Source organism: Schistocerca piceifrons, unplaced genomic scaffold (genome assembly GCF_021461385.2).
Source record: "Schistocerca piceifrons isolate TAMUIC-IGC-003096 unplaced genomic scaffold, iqSchPice1.1 HiC_scaffold_847, whole genome shotgun sequence".
In the NCBI taxonomy this organism is placed as follows: Eukaryota; Metazoa; Arthropoda; class Insecta; order Orthoptera; family Acrididae; genus Schistocerca; species Schistocerca piceifrons.
The window spans coordinates 10,192-33,398 of NW_025729110.1; the positions used below are offsets into that span (position 1 = coordinate 10,192).

At 42.0% G+C, this 23,207-nt stretch overlaps 1 protein-coding gene across 1 annotated transcript in view; it reads left to right on the forward strand.

Annotated features, from left to right (window-relative positions):
- The first annotated feature begins 392 nt into the window (after positions 1-392).
- The window catches only part of LOC124770955 (autophagy-related protein 9A-like), a 155,393-nt gene continuing 132,578 nt past the window's right edge, over positions 393-23,207 (forward strand). Inside the window, exons 1-2 of the mRNA XM_047249254.1 lie at positions 393-536; positions 16,474-16,645. Of these exons, the coding sequence (XP_047105210.1) occupies positions 16,519-16,645 (127 nt within the window). The 5' untranslated portion in view covers positions 393-536; positions 16,474-16,518. The remainder of the gene's footprint in view (positions 537-16,473; positions 16,646-23,207) is intronic.

Sequence of the window (23,207 nt, forward strand, 5' to 3'; positions counted from 1 at the left end):
CATCTAAAATCCATATTTAGCCTAACAATGTTAACTAGTGGGGTTTCGTTCACTTATAATTAGTGACCTTTAAATGTTCATTACTGTCATCGGGCTCGAAGACTACTTGTGAATCTACCAAATGAACATGAAACCACTTGTTTTCAAAACTCTTCATTTTTATTACATTCGTTTATTGTTTTATATAACCAAACTATTTACTAGAACAGCTGAATTAATTTCTACATAATTCCAACGTGGAACATATCACTACATACGTAGACAATGACAACGTACTTGAGATAGCTACCAATTTTTGCGCATTACTAATCAAAACAAGCAATTCGTTTGGTGCCCCACTTGGCCGCTAGAGGCGCGACAGTCATTCGCACTGACAAAGGAAAAATGCCAGTGGTGCAGTGTGAAGATTTAAGGTATTCGCTTAGTTTTCGTAATATGGATTTATATGCGAAGAAGACACAAAGAAATTCGATTAACATGTGGCGATAGTATGCCCAGTCTGTACGCTTAGTGTGAGCTTGGGATCACTCCCCGAGGTGAGTACTGTGTGTTTCGATTTGTTTACTGAGATCAGCTGTCAAGTAGTGTTTTTTGTTGTGTAATGAGTTATATTTAAAGGTCACTGCTGTGCGGAACTGTGAGATGTTCGCATGCGTTTCGTCGTTTGCGCTTTGAGACGTAGAATGGTGAGGTTACATCAGTCACTTAAGTAGCTTTGCTTTTTAACTTCCTGAGGTCTTAATACATATGATTGCAAAGTTACGTTGTTTACATCTCGTTTTTTGAAACAGTGTCGAAATTTTGATCTGCACTCTTCGTGAGTGTAATTACGCTTACTGAATATGTGCTGCGATATGTTAATATGTGTTCGCTTGTAACTTCATAATTGTAAACAATGTGAGTTATAAAGATCGACGACGAGAATAGGAGGCGTTTGGCGGGTAGTATGAAGTGCGCTGTATTGTGTCTTTCAACCAAAATTACAGGAATTCCGCCCTTTTAGTTTTTAATTCATCACCACATTATAAGAATAGTTACTAGAACTTTGATGGTGCGAGCTGTGTTTCATAGTTTTGAGTTGAAAACACAACTCGCAGAGAGATTGTTCTATATTCTCAAAATGCAATAAAGTCTCGTGCTTAAATTTTCTTTCAACGATCTTTAAGAATGTCCTGTAATAAGAAAATGAAATTACCAAGTTGTTGTTGTGTAGCTGGACATGTAAGCTAGAGCAGCATCAAATGTTAGACTTCTCAAGTTTATATGGATTCCATATTTCAGCATACAGCTTATATACATAACTCACTGTCGGAGTAGCAGAATGTTCTAAAGTCCTATTACTGATGGATCGTCAATTAGCAGTTAACGAGGGAAGTTTTCTGGTGACACCACTGTTTCCTGGAGAGCATTTCATTCACGTTTTAATTTTGAAGAGCCAGTCAAAGCTAGTACATTCTTCGGTATTATTGCAGTTTGTAGTCAGAGCTGTTATAGGCGTGCTATGTAAAACATTTTCGAAGCTTTTATTTACAGGTGCTTTACACGTTAGTGTGTAACGTGTAAATAGATATGCAGGATGTGAATGACCTACGATCCCTGTTAGGTGTTCTTAAGTAACTGTTATCTGATTCTGAAGATAAGCACCGTGTGTTATTTATGGATTCTGCTGTGTGCGTATCAGTATTCTGTAGATGTGTGTTGTTAGTGCTTTCTCCATGCCCTTACATTTTAGAAGCGTGGTGTCTCTGTTCCCTAGAGCTATTTTAACAACTTCTCAAGTTTTACAGTGTGACTTGAACCAAACTTGTACTTCTAATTTTAGTGGTAATCCTCAAAAGCATTTAGGCAAATAAGCCTACTTTTACACGGAAATCAATGGATTGAAAAGTGGAAACAATGGTTTCATGTTTAACAGCACAGTTTTCCATTTCATTTCATGATGACAAGATAAAGTACCCTTTTGGTCTTATTTGTACAATTGCTGTTATACAATGCTGTTTGGAAGAGACAGAATTACCACCAAATGTAAGCATGTGAGGGATGCAATTCGGAAATGTTTTATATATATTAATTATCTTGCACAACTAGGATTTTTGTTAGTAACTGACAATTCAATATGTGCAGTACTTGAGCAGTACAAGAATATTTTGAGCATTGTACATGCTATTGATGTTGTCATAGTTTGTCCAGAGTAAGAGATCCCATAATTATGTAAACACGTGTATCATTATTACTTACATATTAATGAAAGTCAATTGCATGCAACAAATGCATTTAACAATACACACTTGAAAAATCTAATTATACAGTACAATACTAGACATACAAAATGATATTAGCAGTCATACCAATTTAAGCAACAGCAGCATTAATAGAAAAGATTTCTTTTCTCAAATTTTTTAAATTCATGTATAGTATTATAATAATAATAATGTCGTAATGGCTGAGACAGGAGAGACAAATAATAATAATAAAACCCGTGGAGGGCCGGGAAAAGAATAGACCTCCGGTATGTTCTGCCAGTCGTAAAAGGCGACGAAAAGAACAAACAACTAATAGGGCTAATCTCCCTCCCCCCCCCCCCCCATTTAGTGTGATTAGTTGGTTCAGGACAGAACTAATGAAGCCTCAGACAAGCGGTGTCATGGCCGGGGACGACGCTTGAACCCTATGCCCGTCCACAATGGTAACGACACTGCTAGCCACATGGAAAATGATTTAAATCCAAATAGAGGTGTTTTGCAGGATATGCTTCCTGCGACCACTCTAGAAGGAAAACAAAGACAGAGGATGAGATGGTCAGATGAAGTTAATCGACACCTCATGTTCTGTTATTACCAAGCAACAAACTTAGGAGCCAACACAACTGGATACAGATCACAAGTATACACAATATTAATTACCAGATTCCCAGAATTAAAAATTTTAACAGAACGACGACTAGCTGATCAGATCTGTGTAATAATCAAAAATAACAGGATACCCCAGTCAGAATTAGAAAACATCAAACAAGTACAACAAATACTGGAACAAAATAACGTGCAATCAGAAGAAGAAGAAGAAGAAGAAGAACATACTGTAATGGACTCAAACATCCGAGAGCAAACAAACAAAGAACACCACACATCAATTAAACAATCAGACGAAAACGAAATCTTAAGACAGCCACCAGAACAAGCACAAATAGAACACGAAGTGATACACATGTTAGATATAGAAGAAAAATTTCAGCTGACATATATAGAATTGAAAGACACAAATGCAGACATTAGACCATTCTTGCATAGACAACCAAATAACCCACAAGTCGAAACAACAATAACAACTATCAGCACACTCATACACAACAAAATAAATGAAAATACAACTATGGAAGAGTTACAACTACTGGTTTATATAGGAGCACTCACTACACTAAATATACACACTAGGCAGAGATCAGAACCAACCAACACACAGAAGAAACCCACAAAACCAGCATGGCAACACAGGCTACAGATCAGAAAAGAAAAACTGAGAAAAGACATCGGACAGCTAACACAATTTATAAGAAAAGAAATATCAGACAGAAAACGAAAATGGTTAGCAAGAGAGCAATTAGATGAAAAGAAGCAGAAATTACAAGCATTGGCCAAACGACTTAGAAAATACAAAAAAAGTGAAAATAGAAGGAAACAAAACCAAACATTCAACACAAACCAAAAGAAATTTTACCAGACAATAGATAACACACACATTAAAATAGACAATCCACCAAACATAACAGACATGGAACACTTCTGGAGCACAACATATGGTCAAACCCGGTACAACATAACAGGCGTGCACGGTGGATACAAGCAGAAACACACACATACAAGATGATACCACAAATGCCTGAAGTGCAACATGAAGTCACCTGAGCAATTAATTCTACTCACAATTGGAAAGCCCCTGGAAAAGATAAAATAGCAAATTTCTGGCTAAAGAAGTTCACCTCAAGACATTCACATCTAACTAAATTATTTAACAGTTACATTGCAGACCCATACACATTCCCTGATACACTTACACATGGAATAACTTATCTAAAACCTAAAGATCAAGCAGACACAGCAAACCCAGCTAAATATTGCCCCATAACATGCCTACCAACAATATACAAAATATTAACTTCAGTCATTACACAGAAATTAATGACACATACAACACAGAACAAAATTATAAATGAAGAACAAAAAGGCTGTTGCAAAGGAGCACGAGGCTGTAAAGAGCAACTGATAATAGATGCAGAGGTGACATACTCATGGTTACTACAAATATTGGAAATATACAAAGCAGATCCTAAATTGATACAGTTCCTAAACATAGTAATGAAAAATTGGAAAGCCACACTTAATATCCAAACAAATTTAAATAATATCACATCACAGCCAATACAGATTAAGCGTGGAATATACCAGGGAGACTCATTAAGTCCTTTCTGGTTCTGCCTTGCTCTGAACCCACTATCCAACATGCTAAATAATACAAATTATGGATACGATATTACTGGACCATACCAAAACAAAATCACACACTTGCTATACATGGACAATCTAAAACTACTGGCAGCAACAAATCAACAACTCAACCAGTTACTAAAGATAACAGAAGTATTCAGCAATGATATAAATATGGCTTTTGGAACAGACAAATGTAAGAAAAATAGCATAGTCAAGGGAAAACACACTAAACAAGAAGATTACATATTGCATAACCACAGTGACTGTATAGAAGCGATGGGAAAAACAGATGCCTATAAATATCTAGGGTACAGACAAAAAATAGGAATAGATTATACAAATATTAAAGAAGAACTAAAAGAGAAATATAGGCAAAGACTAACAAAAATATTGAAAACAGAATTGACACCAAGAAACAAGACAAAAGCTATAAATACTTATGCTACAGCAATATTGACCTACTCATTTGGAGTAGTGAAATGGAGTAACACAGACCTAGAAGCACTCAACACACTTACACGATCACAATGCCACAAATATAGAATACATCACATACATTCAGCAACAGAAAGATTCACATTAAGCACAAAGGAAGGAGGAAGGGGATTTATCGACATAAAAAACCTACATTATGGACAGGTAGACAATTTAAGAAAATTCTTTATGGAACCAAATTCCACAGCTGCACCACTGCAATTTCATAACCACTTCTACAACCCATTAGATCACATAACATCAACAGATACGAAGAAAGTAAATTGGAAAAAGAAAACACTACATGGCAAGCACCCGTATCGTCTAACACAGCCACACATCGATCAAGACGCATCCAACACATGGCTAAGAAAAGGCAATATGTGCAGTGAGACGGAAGGATTCGTGATTGCAATACAGGATCAAACAATAAACACCAGATATTACAGCAAGCACATTATTAAAGATCCCAATACCACAACAGATAAATGCAGACTTTGCAAACAACAAATAGAAACAGTAGATCACATCACAAGAGGATGTACAATACTAGCAAATACAGAATACCCCGGAAGACATGACAATGTAGCAAAAATAATACATCAACTACTTGCCATACAACATAAACTAATAAAACAGATTCCCACATACAAGTATGCACCACAAAATGTACTGGAGAATGATGAATACAAATTATACTGGAACACAACCATTATAACAGATAAAACACCACCACGTAACAAACCTGACGTCATACTCACCAATAAAAAGAAGAAATTAACACAACTAATCGAAATATCCATACCCAATACAACAAATATACAGAAGAAAACGGGAGAAAAAATTGAAAAATACATCCAACTGGCTGAGGAAGTCAAGGACATGTGGCATCAGGATAAAGTTGACATTTCATACCACACAGTATCCACCAGTACATCAACGCAATACAGCTACATCTAAACGTATATATACAACTACAGAAATCTGTAATTATTGATACATGTTCAATTACCCGAAAGTTCGTAAATGCAATGTAACATATTCCGTACAGTTAAAAGGAAGTCGTGCTTGATCAAGGTCCGCCTCACTTTCCATTTTTAACCAGACATAACATCTGAGAAAGGAAAGACATAATAATAATAATAATCTACACATATATTTTTTTGTGTGGCTCAGTTGCCTAGTTCAAGTCTGTCAATTGGGCCTACTTCAGTAACTTGTTTGTCTCTGAGTATAGAGCATTGTTCAATACGAGTTGTCTGCTTTGACCAGTTGTACAGGAAATATGTGACAAACACCGTATACGATGTGACGACGATAAGGTGACAATATTGGTGGTTATTTTCAAATGTGTGAAGCTACAGATCAGTCTGTCAACACAGCCAGGTTTTGTTTAGTGTCACATGCATTGGCTTCACCAACTCTCATCCAAATTGTTACCGTCCAACCTGACCCATATGTTGGGCTAAGCTACAGATTAATTTGCCACTATAATCAGTTCTTTTTCTTTCACATTTGTTGGCTTTGCCAACTAACAACAAAACTGTGAATATAAGCACCAAAAGGTGATGTGACACCAGCCATTAACATTGTGTCACTGGCCAATGCTCATGACTCGTATCGGAAACATTCCTCTTGTTCCGTCTAACCTACACCAGTTATCCAAGCACAGACAGGAGACCTACAGTTTAATGTTGAATCTGAAATGTGTCGTTCCTGGTGAATTGTCACATCATTGAGAAGTGAAAGCTTGGGTACAGGCAGACTGAAAAAATTCTGTGGGTTTTGATACTGTTACCTTTTGGTTTCCATACATGCGCTTTACCACCAGATCACCAGGCCTGACTAAAATGATTTTTGCTTAATCTTTCTTTAGCCAGTGTTCCAGAAGACTTTGTGACACACAGCATGCTTGAATTTGTTGCATATTAAGTAATTGTGTCCATACATACATATTACTGTATTATGTCTTTTTAAGTTTTGTAACTGGGGTGTCAGTAATCAGCCTGTGATCTGAATCATAGTTGTGTATAGACTGTTGCTGTGTGTGCTTCTACGGCTTTACTTGGGGTACTCACTTTGGTGTTCTGAAAGTTGTTGTTGTTGCAGTTTTGGTGGTTGTCATCAGTGCTAGGACTGATTTGATGCAGCTCTCATGGAACTCTATCCTGTGCAAGCCACTTCATTCCCGAATAACTACTGCAATTTAAATCAGTATGAATCTGCATACTGGATTTTTACTGCCCACATTTCCTTCCAATAATAAATTGGTGTTCCCTTGATGTCTCTGAAGGTAACAGGAATGAAATACAGGGGCAAACAGTTATCCACGACTTGTACAGAACCCTGACTGCAGTTGAAAGATTCCCAGGACAAGAAATAGAAGCAGTGGTTCATAAGGGAGAAAGACAGGTTTGATGCTTATCCTCCATGTTATTCAACCTGTAGATTGAGCAAGTAATAGAGGAAACCAAGGTAAAATTTCAAGAGAGATAAGCATTAGGAAGTCTCTTCTGAGAGTACGAGGTGCATTCAAGTTCTAAGGCCTCCGATTTTTTTTCTAATACTCACCCGAAATCGATGAAACTGGCGTTACTTCTCGACGTAATCGCCTTGCAGACGTACACATTTTTCACAACGCTGACGCCATGATTCCATGGCAGCGGCAAAGGCTTCTTTAGGAGTCTGTTTTGACCACTGGAAATTCGCTGAGGCAATAGCAGCACGGCTGGTGAATGTGCGGCCACTGAGTGTCTTTCGTTGTTGGAAAAAGCCAAAAGTCACTAGGAGCCAGGTCAGGTGAGTAGGGAGCATGAGGAATCACTTCAAAGTTGTTATCACGAAGAAACTGTTGCGTAACGTTAGCTCGATGTGCGGGTGCGTTGTCTCAGTGAAGCAGCACACGCGCGGCCCTTCCCGGACGTTTTTGTTGCAGTGCAGGAAGGAATTTGTTCTTCAAAACATTTTCGTAGGATGCACCTGTTACCGTAGTGCCCTTTGGAACGCAGTGGGTAAGGATTACGCCCTCGCTGTCCCAGAACATGGACACCATCATTTTTTCAGCACTGGCGGTTACCCGAAATTTTTTTGGTGGCAGTGAATCTGTGTGCTTCCATTGAGCTGACTGGCACTTTGTTTCTGGATTGAAAAATGGCATCCACGTCTCATCCATCGTCACAACCGACGAAAAGAAGGTCCCATTCGTGCTGTCGTTGCGCGCCAACATTGCTTGGCAACGTGCCACACGGGCAGCCGTGTGGTCGTCCGTCAGCATTCGTGGCACCCACCTGGACGACACTTTTCACATTTTCAGGTCGTCATGCAGGATTGTGTGCACAGAACCCACAGAAATGCCAACTCCGGAGGCGATCTGTTCAACAGTCATTCGGCGATCCCCCAAAACAATTCCCTCCACTTTCTCGATTGTGTCGTCAGACCGGCTTGTGCGAGCCCGAGGTTGTTTCGGTTTGTTGTCACACAATGTTCTGCCTTCATTAAACTGTCGTACCCACGAACGCACTTTCGATACATCCATAACTCCATCACCACATGTCTCCTTCAACTGTCGATGAATTTCAATTGGTTTCACATCACGCAAATTCAGAAAACGAATGATTGCACGCTGTTCAAGTAAGGAAAATGTCGCCATTTTAAGTATTTAAAAAAAGTTCTCATTCTCGCCGCTGGCGGTAAAATTCCATCTGCCGTACGGTGCTGCCATCTCTGGGACGTATTGACAATGAATGCGGCCTCATTTTAAAACAATGCGCATGTTTCTATCTCTTTCCAGTCTGGAGAAAAAAAATCGGAGGCCTTAGAACTTGAATGCACCTCGTATTTATCTGCCGTGTAACCTTGTTTGAAAGTGAACTGTGAAGGACAAATAGTACACAGAAGAAGGGAATAGGAGCTTTTGAAATGTGGTGCTACAGAAGAATGCTGAATATTAGATGGGTAGATCACGTAATTAATTAGGTATGAATAGAATTGGCGACAAAAGAAATTTGCAGCACATCTTGACTAAAAGAAGGGATTGGATGATAGGACTCACTCTGGGACATCAAGGCATCACCAGTTTAGTGTTGGAGGGAAGTGTGCAGGGATAAAAATTGTAGAGGGAGGCCAGGAGATGAATACAATAAGCAGGTTCAAAAAACCGTATGTTGCAGTAGGTATTCAGAGATGGAAAGGCTTACACGTAATAGACTTGTGTGAATATCTGCATCGGACCACTCTTTGAACTAAGCGCACAATGGCAACAAGATGTCAGTTTTGAATCAACTTGAATGCCAAAAAGTTTAGTTGAGCTATCGCCACAGTCATTTTTGCATCGACAAGGAGAGTATTTACAGTCTTACAGTGATGAATTTGCAATTCAGTTACTCTAGTCAATATATCAGACACTTTGGGGAGTTCTAGACCTCTCTGGTTTAGCACATCTGTCTCTTCCAGTAGTAATAAAGAGTATGGGCTTACAGGGCACAGTATTGTGCAGGTCAATAGAAATGAAGGAAAGCAAAGGGGTGTAGGATACAAAATCAGTATTCTGAGTAAATGAGCTTCAAAGTTTGTATCAAATTTAAAATTCTCTGTTCGTTTATGACATTGCCTACAATAAGCGTCATGTTGTGTTGTGGTCTTCAGCCCAGAGACTGGTTTGATGCAGCTCTCCATGCTACTCTATCCTGAGCAAGCTGCTTCATCTCCCAGTACCTACTGCAACCTACATCCTTCTGAATCTGTTTAGTGTATTTATCTCTTGGTCCCCCTCTATGATTTTTACCCTCCATGCTGCCCTCCAATACTAAATTGTTGATCCCTTGATGCCTCGGAACATGTCCTACCAACTGACCTCTTCTCCTAGTCAAGTTGTGCCACAAATTTCTCTTCTCCCCAATTGAGCGTCTGCAGCTAGTCTGTCTGCATGCTAGACACATTGGACCTACACTTGGAGTTACAGTCCAGGGTGTGATTTCATATGATGGCAGGAGCAGTTTTCATGGTTTCACACCCTGACTGTAAATTTGTTCTTCAATGTGGTGATTCAACCCGTTGTGCTGCCATTTGTGAACAGCATTTGGGAGGGGGTGGGGGTATTTTCCAATGGGATAATGCTTACCTGCGTACCGCTGTTGTAACTCGACATGCTCTGCAGTGTGTTGGCACGTTGCCTCGGCCTGCTTGATCGCCAGACGTGTCTCCAATCGAGCACATACTGGATATTGTCGGAAGACGACTCCGGCGTCATCCACAGACCGAATTAACCGTCCCTATGTTGACTGACCGAGTGTAACATGCACGGTATTCTGTCCCACTAATTAATACGCAGCATTTGTTTGACACGTTTGCATGCTTGCATTCAACATTCTTCAGTTACATTGGTTATTCACGTACAAACATTTTGCATTTGCATTGACATACTTCGCGTTTACGCTAATCTGTGATCTTGCAATGTTGATCATTTAAATATGTTATGTAGACAGATGTACTGAAATTTCTTTGCTCTACATTCATTTTTTTGGTGTTGCAATTTCTTTTCTGTCAGTGTATAATATAGCCTATTTTGTTGCTGCTTCGATTGTGTGCACATCTTGTTCAAAATTGTATCTACATCCGTGCTTTGCAAACCACTGTGAAATGCACAGCAGAGGTTAGTTCTCTTTGTACCGTTATTAGAGCTCCTTCCCATTCCAGTCACGTACGAAGTGCAGGAAGAAAGATTGATTAAGCACTTCTGTGCACGCTGCAATCGGCCAGGTCTCGTCTTCGTGACCCCTACAGGACTGAAATGTAGACAGTGGTGGATCACAGAAATTACTGTGAATGGTGGATTATAACGTGAAAAACAGTGTTCTTGTGGGAGGCAGTTTGCACCGTGTGCATGAACATTCCAAATTCTTCAGTAATGTTAGACAGTGAGCTAATTTCCCCCAAATTGAGCTCGCAAAAGTAAATAATAAATAGCGATGTAAGTGGCAGGTGCTCTGTTCGATCCTGCGTGACGAGTACTTGTTCAAAAAACAGTAGCACGTAACGGACAATCGGCCACTAGATGTCACAAGGTGCAGTTTGAACAGTGGCGGGGATTACCGCGCGCTCTGTACAGTGACAGAAGCGGCGGAACGGGTCAGTCAGGAGAGCTTGGTGCCTTCAGTTGTGGTCCGGTCGGTAGATGCCACACGAGTAACAGATCCGTCAGAGATATTTCGACACCTCTGAAGCTGCCACAGTTGACTGTCGGTGATGCGATCGTGAAGTTGAAATTTGAAGAAATGGCTGCCGCGAATCGGAGACAGGCCAGACCTCGCGTATCGACCGGTGGGGACCGTTGAGTGATGTCGAAGGCGGTCGTAAAACATCGCACAAAATCTGTAGGAGAAATCACTCGAAGTGCTAGCGGCAGTTCAGCTCACACGATGACTGTGTCTAGAGAGTTAAGGAGAGTGGGCTGCACGGGTTGAGCAGCTGCTCGTAAGCCACGCATTTCTGTAATCGGCACTAAGCGGCATTCGAAACAGTGTAAAGGGTGATGCCACTGGACAGGGGGTGGCTGGAAATGAATGATACAGAGTGACGAATGGTCCTATACCCTGTGACAGTCTGACAGAGGGTTCAGGTTTCACAAACACTTGGAGGACGTATCTGCCATCACGTGTAATGCCGACAGTGAAGTGCGGAGCGGGTGGTGTTACGGTACAGAAATTTTTTTCGTGGTTAGAGTGTGGTCCCCTTATTTCACTTAACAAAATGTTAAATGCACAAGAATTTGAACCATTTTACACCGCCGTGTAATGTGGACAGTAGGGGAGCAGTTCGGGATGACGATCGGCACGGCAGTGTAGCCTGTCGTATAGCGGCATCTGTGAGGGTGCGGTTTGTGGGTGGCGGCATTCCCGAAATGGACTGGCCCACCCCGAGTGCCAACTGCACCCTGTGTGGCACCTCTGGGACGAATTGGAACATCGACTTCGGTTTGTATCCTGGCGTTCGACTTCACTACCTTTTCTAGTCTCGGCTCTCGGAGAATGGGCTGCCGTTCCTTCGCAGGCACTGGGGTACCGCACTGAAAGTGTCCCCGGCAGAGTTAAACTTGTCACGAAGACAGGAGGTGACACGCCTAGTATTAAAGTCAACTAGTAAGTGTCCAGATACTTTTGACCGAGTGGTGTAAGTACATTTTTTCGCACAAAAATATCTGTCGGGTCATCACCGTCAGTGACTCGACAGCCTCGTGTGAGACTTGGCTTTCCACGAATTTCTCATTCTTTCATGGTTTAGTCCTCAACTCCTCTGTTTCTGAATTCCAGTTTTCCTTATGTCCTTTCTGACACCTTCCTCACAAGTTAACTTTTGTTTTCCACCTCACATTTGTAATCAGTGAGAAGTTCCATTTGGAAAAGCTGGTGCACAGTAGGTGCCCAGGCATCTTTTAGAGAAACAGAAGAATGAGTGTTTGCCCCATCGGTCTATCGGGATATGCAGAGTGAGGAACAGATTTTGTCACTCGTATTGTGGCACGTGATGGAACTTGGTGCCACCACTTTGATGCCGCTTACAAAGGACGAGCACAGATTGACGGCATCCCTCATCCCTGAAGGCCGGAAAAGTGACGCTCAATTTCTTTTTCGACAGTAGGAGAACTACTCGTCGACCGGCTACCGCAGGGTGCGACAGTTAATGCCGAGCAGTATTGCGATACGTCGCCGAGGCACGAGTGGGACGTCGAGAAAGACTGCACCAGCCAGCTCTCGTAATGCGTAGTGCTTCTCCGGGACAGCATTTGACCACACGTCGTCAAAAAGATCCTCGAGCTCTTTCAAAAGTATTGACGAGCAGTCCTCGAATGTCCTCTTTACGGCCCCGGCATCTCCCCGTGTGACTCGCAGATTTTTGGTCTCTTAAAATGATCTCTGAAAGGTTAGAGGTTAACTTGTGACAAGGAAGTGCACGGCACTGCAGAAACCTGGATCTGTCCACAGCCCAGGAGTTTCTTCACTGAAGCTATCCTCTCTGTCTTGTGTGCCAGCATCAGTGTGTCCATGTCAGTTGCAATTATGTAAAGCTGTTCAGTTCCGTATTAACTGTAGTTGTAATAGTGTTACGTATAACTGTAGCCTCGTTTTCATTTGGACATACCTTATAATTTCAGCTATGTATTAATCTAAATCATCAAATTTTAGTGTGACTGTGAAGATATTCTTCAATTGAGTAGGAGTTTCCCCTTTGGAAGTTCTTTACTTCAGATTTAAACTATACCTCATTATCTAAATGATGTTAAATGGGGTTTGGTAAGTTGTTGAATAATGTGTATGCACATGTCTGAATCCTTTGTGTATTAATGTTTACACTTTGAGGTCTCGCTAAGGTCGGTTTAGGTCCTAGTGTTATTGTCGTGCTATTAGCCATTTTTTGTGAAAGGAGAAATATTGGTAACGACATAAGTACATCAGTGAGTTTGTACAATTACACCATTATCATCTACATATGCCAGCACCAGAACGGCTTTGTATAGTATTCTTACTCAATTTCTCATCCACCTATCACGCAAACAACTGTTTTGTTGTGTAATCCCAAACCCGTTTCACCACCTGTGCTGTCATCAGAGGTATTCTTTATTGAGTTCTGTAAAATGTTAACATGTTTCAACTAATAATTATTCTAACAAAATTAAGCTTAAACATGTTTCTGCCTATTGTTGTCATTACGTTAATTTTCTCTAGACTATTGGTTTATGCAGAACCCTGTGTGCATTACTGTATACTGGTAACTTGTCATCTGCAATTAAATGGTGTTGCTGTGAGTTTTGCTGATTAACAAATGACTTCATATGAAAATGTAGTTTTGTTGCACAAAACTGTTTTGCTACTGTGTTTTGTTATTGCATACAGCTAGTTTCGAAATACCTGTTTTTGTCTGTTGTTGAAATTCACGCAGCCCAGATAGCTACCCTTGTTATAATTGTGCTTGTGGGATGGGGAAATGCACTGGCCCCGGATTGAATCAGATCAGCTTGGCAGATTAACGAGGAGGGTCAGTGTGCCGGCATGCTTGGAAGTGGTTTTTAGGTGGTTTTCCACATTCCATTAGGTGAGTGCTGGGCTGGTACCCGAGTCGCGCCTCAGTTATAGGATTTGCAGACATTAAGAAAAATTTCGCTTTTGTTCACCTGTTGATTAATACTACACACAGGCAGTTGCGGTACACATCCTTTAAATTAACGATGCCAAATTCATTAATAACAATGCTGAACCTTGTTGCAATGTGGGACAACGATACAGGAAAAAGAAGAGAGATCTACTGTTGAAATGTATACAAAAAAGTGACAGATGTTTTGCGGAATCCCAGTTGTGAGCACTCAGGCGTGGCCATGTCATCCCCACCCCCCACCCCCCGCTCCCCTTTCCCTAGTTCCCGAGGAAAGGAAGAAACATAGTGTAGTCAGGTGCTTTTCTTTCGAGAAAATGATTTAAAAATTGGTGTTATGTAGGTTTTTAACAGGGCGGAACAGCAACTATTTTATTGCAACTCACATGTTGTCATTCGTCCTCCTAGATATTATAGATATTTAAAAATACTCCGTGTCCTCCCCCCCCCCCCCCCCCCCCCTCCCCCTGTCGACCTTGGCCAGTCCTCCTACAAGCAGGTGACCTTGCTCTTGAGTAACAATCTTTCACAATTTTTGTCTCTGTGGATTTCAACAACAGATCAGAACAGATATTTCGAAACTAACTGCAGTGAATCACAAGATATGGGCTCTAAATATTTTTGTGCAGTAAAATTACGTTTATAGGTAAAGTGAGCTGATAACTTTCCATTCAAACTCAGAGCTATATCATTTTATTCCAGATGACAAGTTATGAATATACAGTAATGTGTGAAGTATCCTGCATAACCCAATAATGTAGTGAAAATTAAGGTAATAACAACAGCAGACAAAATCTGTGTTCAAGCCTAATTTTGTTAGAATAGTGACACTATGTGATCAAAAGTATCCAGACACCTGGCTGAAAATGATTTACAAGTTTGTGGCGCCCACCATCGGTAATTCTGGAATTCGGTATGGTGTTAGCCCACCCTTAGCCTTGATGACAGCTTCCACTCTTGCAAGCATACCTTCAATCAGGTGCTGGAAGTTTTCTTGCGGAATGGCAGCCCATTCTTCACTGAGTGCTGCACTGAGGAGAAATATCGATATTGGTCAGCAAGGCCTGGCACAAAGCCGGTGTTCCAAAACATACCAAAGGTGTAACACAAGATTTAGGTCAGGATTCTGTGCAGGCCAGTCCATTACAGGGATGTTATTGTCGTGTAACCACTCCGCCACAGGTCGTGCATTATGAAACGCTGCTCGATCGTGTTGAAAGATGCAATTGCCATCTCCGATTTTCTCTTCAACTGTGGGAAACAAGAAGGTGCTTAAAACATCAATGAAGGCCTGTGCTGTGAGAGTGCCACACGAAACAAGGGGTGCAAGCCCCCTCCATGAAAAAACACGACCACACCATAACAGCACCACCTCAGACTTTTGCTGTTGGTACTACGCACGCTGGCAGATGACATTCACCGGGCATTCGCCAGACCCACAACCCGCCATCGAATCGCCACATTGTGTACCCTGATTTGTCATCCCACACAGTGTTTTACCACTGTTCAATCGTCTAATTTTTATGCTCCTTACATCAAGTGACGTGTTGTTTGCCATTTACCGGCATGATGTGTGGATTTTGAGCAGCCGCTCGACAATGAAATCCAAGTTTTCTCACCTCCCACCTAACTATCATAGTAATTACAGTGGATCCTGATGCAGTTTGGAATTCCTGTGTGATGGTCTGGGTAGATGTCTGCCCATTACACATTACGACCTTCTTCAACTGTCGGTGAGCTCCGACAGTCAACAGATGAGGTTGGCCTATACGCTTCTGTGCTGTATGCATCCCTTCACGTTTACACTTCGCTATCACTTCGGAAACAGTGGACCTAGGGATGTTTAAGAGTGTGGAAGTATGGCGTACGGACGTATGACACAAGTGACACCCAATCACCTGACCACGTTCGAAGTCCACGAGTTCCGTGGAGCCCCCCATTCTGCTCTCTCACGATGTCTAATGACTACTGAGGTCGCTGATATGGAGTACCTGGCAGTAGGTGGCAGCAGAATGCACCTAATATGAAAAATGTGTGTTTTTTGGTGGTGTCTGGATACTTTTGATCACATAGTGTATTATTTATAACATGCTCACATTTTTGCAGAACTGAATAAAGGCTAACCAATGATGACAGTACAGAGATGCTGAAACTTGTTTGAGTTTATATAAAAAGATTGTATGCATAATGGCAGACCTGAAAGCCAGTGATTTTTGTCTGCAAACACAGCTACTACAAAAAAACCTAAACTGAATGACAAATGATTTGTACAAGTTTGTCCCCCTCATAATGATAATTTCATCATATTCTGTGTCCAGATTGTAGTGTTAGCAAAAAAAAATGCACAGATAATGGACATTACTGTTTCCAGGGGAAGCCTCGCAGTCCGTGAAGCGGAGACCGGCCGACCGTCAGGATGACGGCCACTCTGGAGGCGAGCTACCAGCCGCTGCAGCCCTTCGGGGCTGACCCGGCGGACACCGGTGACGAGACGCCCCAGGAGAGCGGAGTCATGATCCACGTCGTGCCCGAGAGTGGCCGCGGTGAGTGTGTGCGCGCAGCGAGTCGGGTCGAGTCTGTACCGTTGCGGTGTTGGAGGGAAGGTAGAGGGGTAAAGGAAAAGAATTGCGATGTCTGGGTAATGGGAAGAGTTTTGAAAAGTCACCCAAAACCCTGGGTCAGGGGAGACTTGGCAGATCCAGTCCGGTAAGTCTCCTGTGTCCCAGGGTTTTGGGCGACTTTTCAAAACACCTCATTTCCTAGACCTCACCAGTCCTTTACGTTTGCCCCTTGTCCTTTCTCTTCAGCCCTTCTGGCAGAAGAAGGAGCCACTGGCTCCAAAAGCTTGCAGATTTAAATGCCCTTATATGTATGTTCTCTTGCTGCCACTTGGCGAGTAGATTCTTTTTATCTATCCAGTTACAATGGAATATTTTAAAGAACAAACTGTACTTCTAAATCAACTGTAAAAGCAATCAGTAGTTACAAATTTGTAAATTATTTATTTTTCATCAAATAATGTGAAAGTACATGGAGAGGACAAAGTTACGTATAACTGGTACAGTCATATCTCATATTACTGAGATGATTTAGTAGCATGAATTTGGAAAAGAGATAATGTATAAAATGTTAAAGACTTGCCCTAAAATTAGTGCCAGGGGTATACGTCACATTAAAAATGAACGCCGGCATAGAAGATACTAGAAATGAAGAATAAGCAAATGTCATCTGTGTGATGAAAAAGCAGAGTGACATGTGTGCATGAATTAAAATAAAAATAGAATTAACTTAGGTAAAGCAAAAAGGCACTCATAGCAATAGAAAATATGACTATGTGCACATAAAGACACACTTCAAAAAAAGTTTTGCATCACCTCGGTTCCAGAACCTGTGCAGAAAATTGGAATAGAGATCAACATAAACATCATTTCTGCCCATTTTATTGCTCATGAAAACTACACATTGCATGTTATACCACCATACAATTAGACCTTCAGAGGTTGTGGTTCAGATTGCTGTACACACCGGTACCTCTAATACCCAGTAGCACGTGCTCTTGCATTGATGCATGCCTGTATTTGTTGCGGTATACCATTCACAAGTATATCATGGCACTTTTGGTCCAGATTGTTTCACTCCGCCGGCCGGGTTGGCAGAGCGGTTCTAGGCGCTACAGTCTGGAACCGGTTCGAATCCTGCCTCGGGCATGGATGTGTGTGTGATGTCCTTAGGTTAGTTAGGTTTAAGTCGTTCTGAGTTCTAGCGGACTGATGACCTCAGATGTTAAGTCCCATAGTGCTCAGAGCCATTTAAACCATTTTGTCCCACTCCACAATGGTGATTAAGCGTAGATCTCTCACAGTGGATGGTGGGTCACGTCATCAATAAACAGCCCTTTTCAATCTATCCTGGGCAGGTTTGATAGGGCTCAGGTCTGGAAAACATGCTGGGCACTCTAGTCAAGTGATGTCCTTATCCTGAAGGAAGCCATTCACAAGATGTGCACAATGAGGCTGCAAATTGTCGTCCATCAAGACGAATGCCTCATCAATATGCTGCAGATATTGCTGCACTATCTGTCGGAGGGTGGCATTCATGTATCATACAGCTGTTACGGTGCCTTCCGTGACATCCAGTGGTGTACGTCGGCCCCACATAATGCTACCCCAAAACAGCGGGGAACCTCCACCTTGCTGCACTCACTGGGCAGTGTATCTAAGGCGTTCAGCCTGTCCGGTTTGCCTCCAAACACATCTCCGACGATTGTCTGATTGAGGGCATATGCGACACTAGTCAGTGAAGAGAACGTGATGCCAATCCTGAGTGGTCCATTCGGCATGTTGTCGGGCCCATCTGTACCACGTTGCACAGTGTCGTGGTTGCAAAGATGGACCTTGCCACAGACGTCGCGAGTGAAGATGCGCATCATGCAGCCTATTGCACACAGTTTGGGTCGTAACATGGCGTCCTGCGGCTGCACGAAAAGCGTTATTCAACATGGTGGCGTTGCTGTCAGGGTTCCCCCAGCCGTAATAATCCGTAGGTAGCGGTCATCCACTGCAGTAGTAGCCTTCGGGCGGCCTGAGCAAGGCATGTCATTGACAGTTCCTGTCTCTCTGTATCTCCTCAATGCGTGAACAACATCGCCCTGGTTCACTCAGAGATGCCTGGACACTTCCCTTGTTGAGAGCCCTTCCTGGCACAAAGTAACAATGCAGATGCGATCAATGTGGATCGCGATATTGACCGTCTAGGCACGGTTGAACTACAGACAACACAAGCCGTGTACCTCCTACCTGGTGGAAAGACTGGAGCTGATCAGCTGTCGAAACCCTCTGTCTAATAGGCACTGCTCATGCATGGTTATTCACATCTTTGGGTGGGTTTAGTGACATATCTGAACAGTCAAAGGGACTGTGTCTGTGATACAATATCCGCAGTCAACGTCTGTCTCCAGGAGTTCTGGGAACTGGGGTGATGCAAAACTTTTTTTCATGCATGTGTATGCAGCCCCTCATGCAGGGCAGTGGTGCAGATCTATCACACACACACACACACACACACGCACGCACACACACGTACATAATTTTGTCCTCCCAGTGTACTTTCCAACTATTTGCTGAAGGCCTAATTGTAATTGTTTGCACATTATGCATGCATCAACGATGTCTGGGATAGCTTTGAATCCTATACATAACCAGTTGAAGCATGCATGGCAGTTTCAACTTGTGTTTTTTTCACTCATTATGACTTCTTGCAGTACAGCAGAATGAGAGGTATATCATGTTTTTGTTATAACTTCCGTCATTTGTTTTTGTTCTCTTAATGTGGTAGTTAATAATGTAATTTGTTTTACTCCCATTGTAGATTATGAAGATGGGTATTGTGTAGCCAAAACTTGTAATTCTATTCAAGAAATTTTGTGCTCGAGAAAGTGAAGTAAAAATTATAAATATTTTATAGTCTTGTACAAATAACAATTAAAAATCACAAAATTCACTACTGTGTGTAAAAGTAGATTATAAAAGGTACTTTATCGTATATCGCGGAGGCAGAAAAATCGACAGTGGTGCAGCCTAAATTTTGTATCACTACAGCTGTCAATGCTCTTTTTTCCCCCCACCTTCGTGTGGATATACCTGTCACCTCTGTTGCTCCTTTTCCTCTTGAACACCATTTCCTACGGTTTGTTGACATTTAGCAAAATCATCTCCTATGTACAGGAGTCGGACAAAAATACGGAAATTCAGCAAGAAGTGTGTGCTCGAACATCGGTGCGTATACCGACTGAGGCTACGGGCCGTGGTGTCGTATTTGACCGCAAATGACACCTCCACAATGTCTGCAATACACTGAAAGAGTCAGTGAGAACAGTATTATGTGTAGCTGCTAGTGCATTACATTGGAGTTCAGTTCATTTGGACACGGGCAAATTGTCGGTGCCATTATGGTGGGTGCCTCTGTAACCGAGATAACTGAAGTGAAACTTCCTGGCAGATTAAAACTGTGTGCCCGTCCAAGTCTCGAACTCGGGACCTTTGCCTTTCGCGGGCAAGTGCTCTACCAACTGAGCTGCCGAAGCACAACTCGCGTCCGGTCCTCACAGCTTCACTTCTGCCAGTCTCTCGTCTCCTACCTTCCAAACTTTACACAACCTCTCCTACGAACCTTGCAGAACTAGCACCCTGAAAGAAAGGATATTGCGGAGACATGGCTTAGCCACAGCGTGGGGAATGTTTGCAGAATGAGAAGGCCGCAAAAGGCATAGGTCCCGAGTTCGAGTCTCGGTCGGGCACACAGTTTCAATCTGCCAGGAAGTTTCATATGAGCGCTCACTCTGCTGCAGAGTGAAAATCTCATTCGAGGTAACTGAAGTGTTTGCCATTTTGAGAGACACCTTATCAAAGACCCCTACTGTGTACAGGGAAAGCGAAAAAATATTGTCCGCCAAGTCATGACGCGGACAAAAATGTGTGTCGAACAATCGTGACAGGTGGTTGTCGAAGCACATTCTGACGAAAATTAAGAGGATGGAAGCTGCAAAAGTCATTGCAGAACTGAATGTTGCACTCGGAAACCCTATTGGCACCGAAGCGACACGAGCGGAGCTCTGTAAGCAGGCAATAGTAGGGCAGGCTGGAATGGCAAAACTGCACGTCAGTGTGATGTGAATGCCCCGTAGCGAGAAAACGTGGTGCCCAAGTCGTAAAATTGTGGAGCAGTGGAAGAAAGTAATTCTTGGAGAGTGACGGGGGACCAATGATGATTTGGGTAGCTGTACTGTGGTATTCCACGGCCCCCACGGTTATTCTGCCAGGTCATATTACTATTGTGGATTATGACAGCGTTGAGTGGTGAGGTCCGTCTCAGCGTACTGTGTTTGTTTCCCAGTGGTGGTGCCGTGTTCGGAGATGATAGAGCCACTGTTAGCACAACTCGCATCTTTGGAGACCGGTTTTGTGAGCGCGAGGACTAATTGTCGCGTGTCCCCTGGCCATTACAGTTGCCAGGTATCAGATATTCTACCGCATCTTCCTTTGTCTTCGGCATTGTTGTTGTTGCCGTGAGGCACCGTTATACCGTGTGGAAAGGCGCGTCGATCTTAAGGGCGTGAGATACGGTGACCTTAAGTCATTGACAACACACAACGGTCACGGTAGCACCTGATTCCAGAGTAGCTGCAGTAGTTTAGGATCTACGAACTACCCCCTCTTGACGAGGTCCCCAAACTTAACTCGTAACGAGATCCCTTCGAAGCAACTTGTCATTTTAGATCGTCTATAAAAGCTTCGTACAATGATAAGAAACGTTACAGTTTATGGAATAATAACAGATATGACCACACTGTCTTATTTCTTCTATTTTATTTAACGTAACTTTGTGTACAGTTTTATTTCGCATTCACCACTCATTTACACTCTGATGTAGAGTACATGCGAATGCCTGAACCCTAACTCCCAAGTTCCATCGAAACCCTTTGATGAACAGTTTTGGCTGCTCGACACCAACAGTCAATGATAATGATACAATATTTTGTAATTGACTCTTCTAGTTTAGCCACCGCCCTCCACGAATGTTTGTTAGGCGTAAGACAATTACACACTTTTCTCTCCGGTCCGCTATTATTAAGGGTTTGCGTAAAAGTTAACGTTTTTCTCCTTTTCATAAATTGGAGCCAGCTCTCCGCGATATAATTAAAAAAAAAAAATAAAAAAATAATGTCTCAATAATGTTACCCTCGTGAGATGTGTATAGATTTATCCCGGAATTGACCGCCCTGTAGGTGTACTCTATTTAAGGACCACACTTGGCTATCCGCAGTTTTGTGTAACTAAATGTACTTTTGTTACTCTGATCGCATACTGTAGTTATTTAAAACTCGCCTCTATATTTTTTCACAACACACAATTAGCACTTCTTTACTTGTGTTGTTGTTGTTTTTTTTTTTTTTTTTTTTTTTTTTTTTTTTTTTCCCCCCCCCCCCCCCCCTCTAAGAGTAAATGAAAAAATGACGCCGTACCATCGGCTTCGTTGATATAAAGCAAAACACCTCAATATGCCCAATTTTACCTCTTCTTATATGATTGGCTACCTTACTCATTAATTTACTATATATTATTTCCAATAACACTAAACAGGTATCACTGTTATATTTTAATTGCATTCAAAAGCATGTTATTGTTATTATGACCGACCAAATCGTAACAAATTGCGCGGCGTGCGTTTTTAACGATAGCCAGCCTTTATTCGTGCAATATTATATACAAATAGAGTAGAGGGAAACATTCCACGAGGGATATTGGTCTTTAAATATGTCTGCTTGTGTCTGTATGTGTGTGTGTGTGTGTGTGTGTGTGTGTGTGTGTACCCGTCCTTTTTTCCCCCTAAGGTAAGTCTTTCTGGGAGGTATGACTCCTTACCCTCTCCCTTAAAACCCACTTCCTTTCGTCTTCCCCTCTCCTTCCCTCTTTCCTGATGAGGCAACACTTTGTTGCGAAAGCTTGAATTTTGTGTGTATGTTTGTGTTTGTTTGTGTGTCTATCGACCTGTCAGCGCTTTCGTTCGGTACGGTAAGTCACCTCATCTTTGTTTTTATATATAATTTTTCCCACGTGGAATGTTTCCTTATATATATATATATATATATCACTCACACATACAGACAGGACCGAAACATCGATCTCTCTACCGTAACCAATAGAGGCAAATACGCTATTCAAGTTCCATTACATCTATCTTGACTCGTATTATTACAATATTACTGAGCCTCTACAGTTTCCTGTAGAGAGTAAGGTCCACCTCGATCATCGTTATCTGAGCTTGCCACTATTTTGCAGGAATTGTAGTATAAGCTTCCCTCAGAAACTGTGCGGGAGGTGTATTTACCCATTTGGAGATGACTGGAAGCTGTTGTGAAAGCCGAACGTTTTCCTACGCCATATTAGGCACGGTAATGTGTTTTGTTTTTTGTGTTTGCATATTTTGGTCCGATCCCCTGTACCTGTGTAGCCGTTCGACCGGACTTACTGACGAGGTACCGGTGTTTCGATCGAATAATTGTCTTTGCTGTGTCCCGTTACAGTGCGGATTGCATTCTGTTCCGTT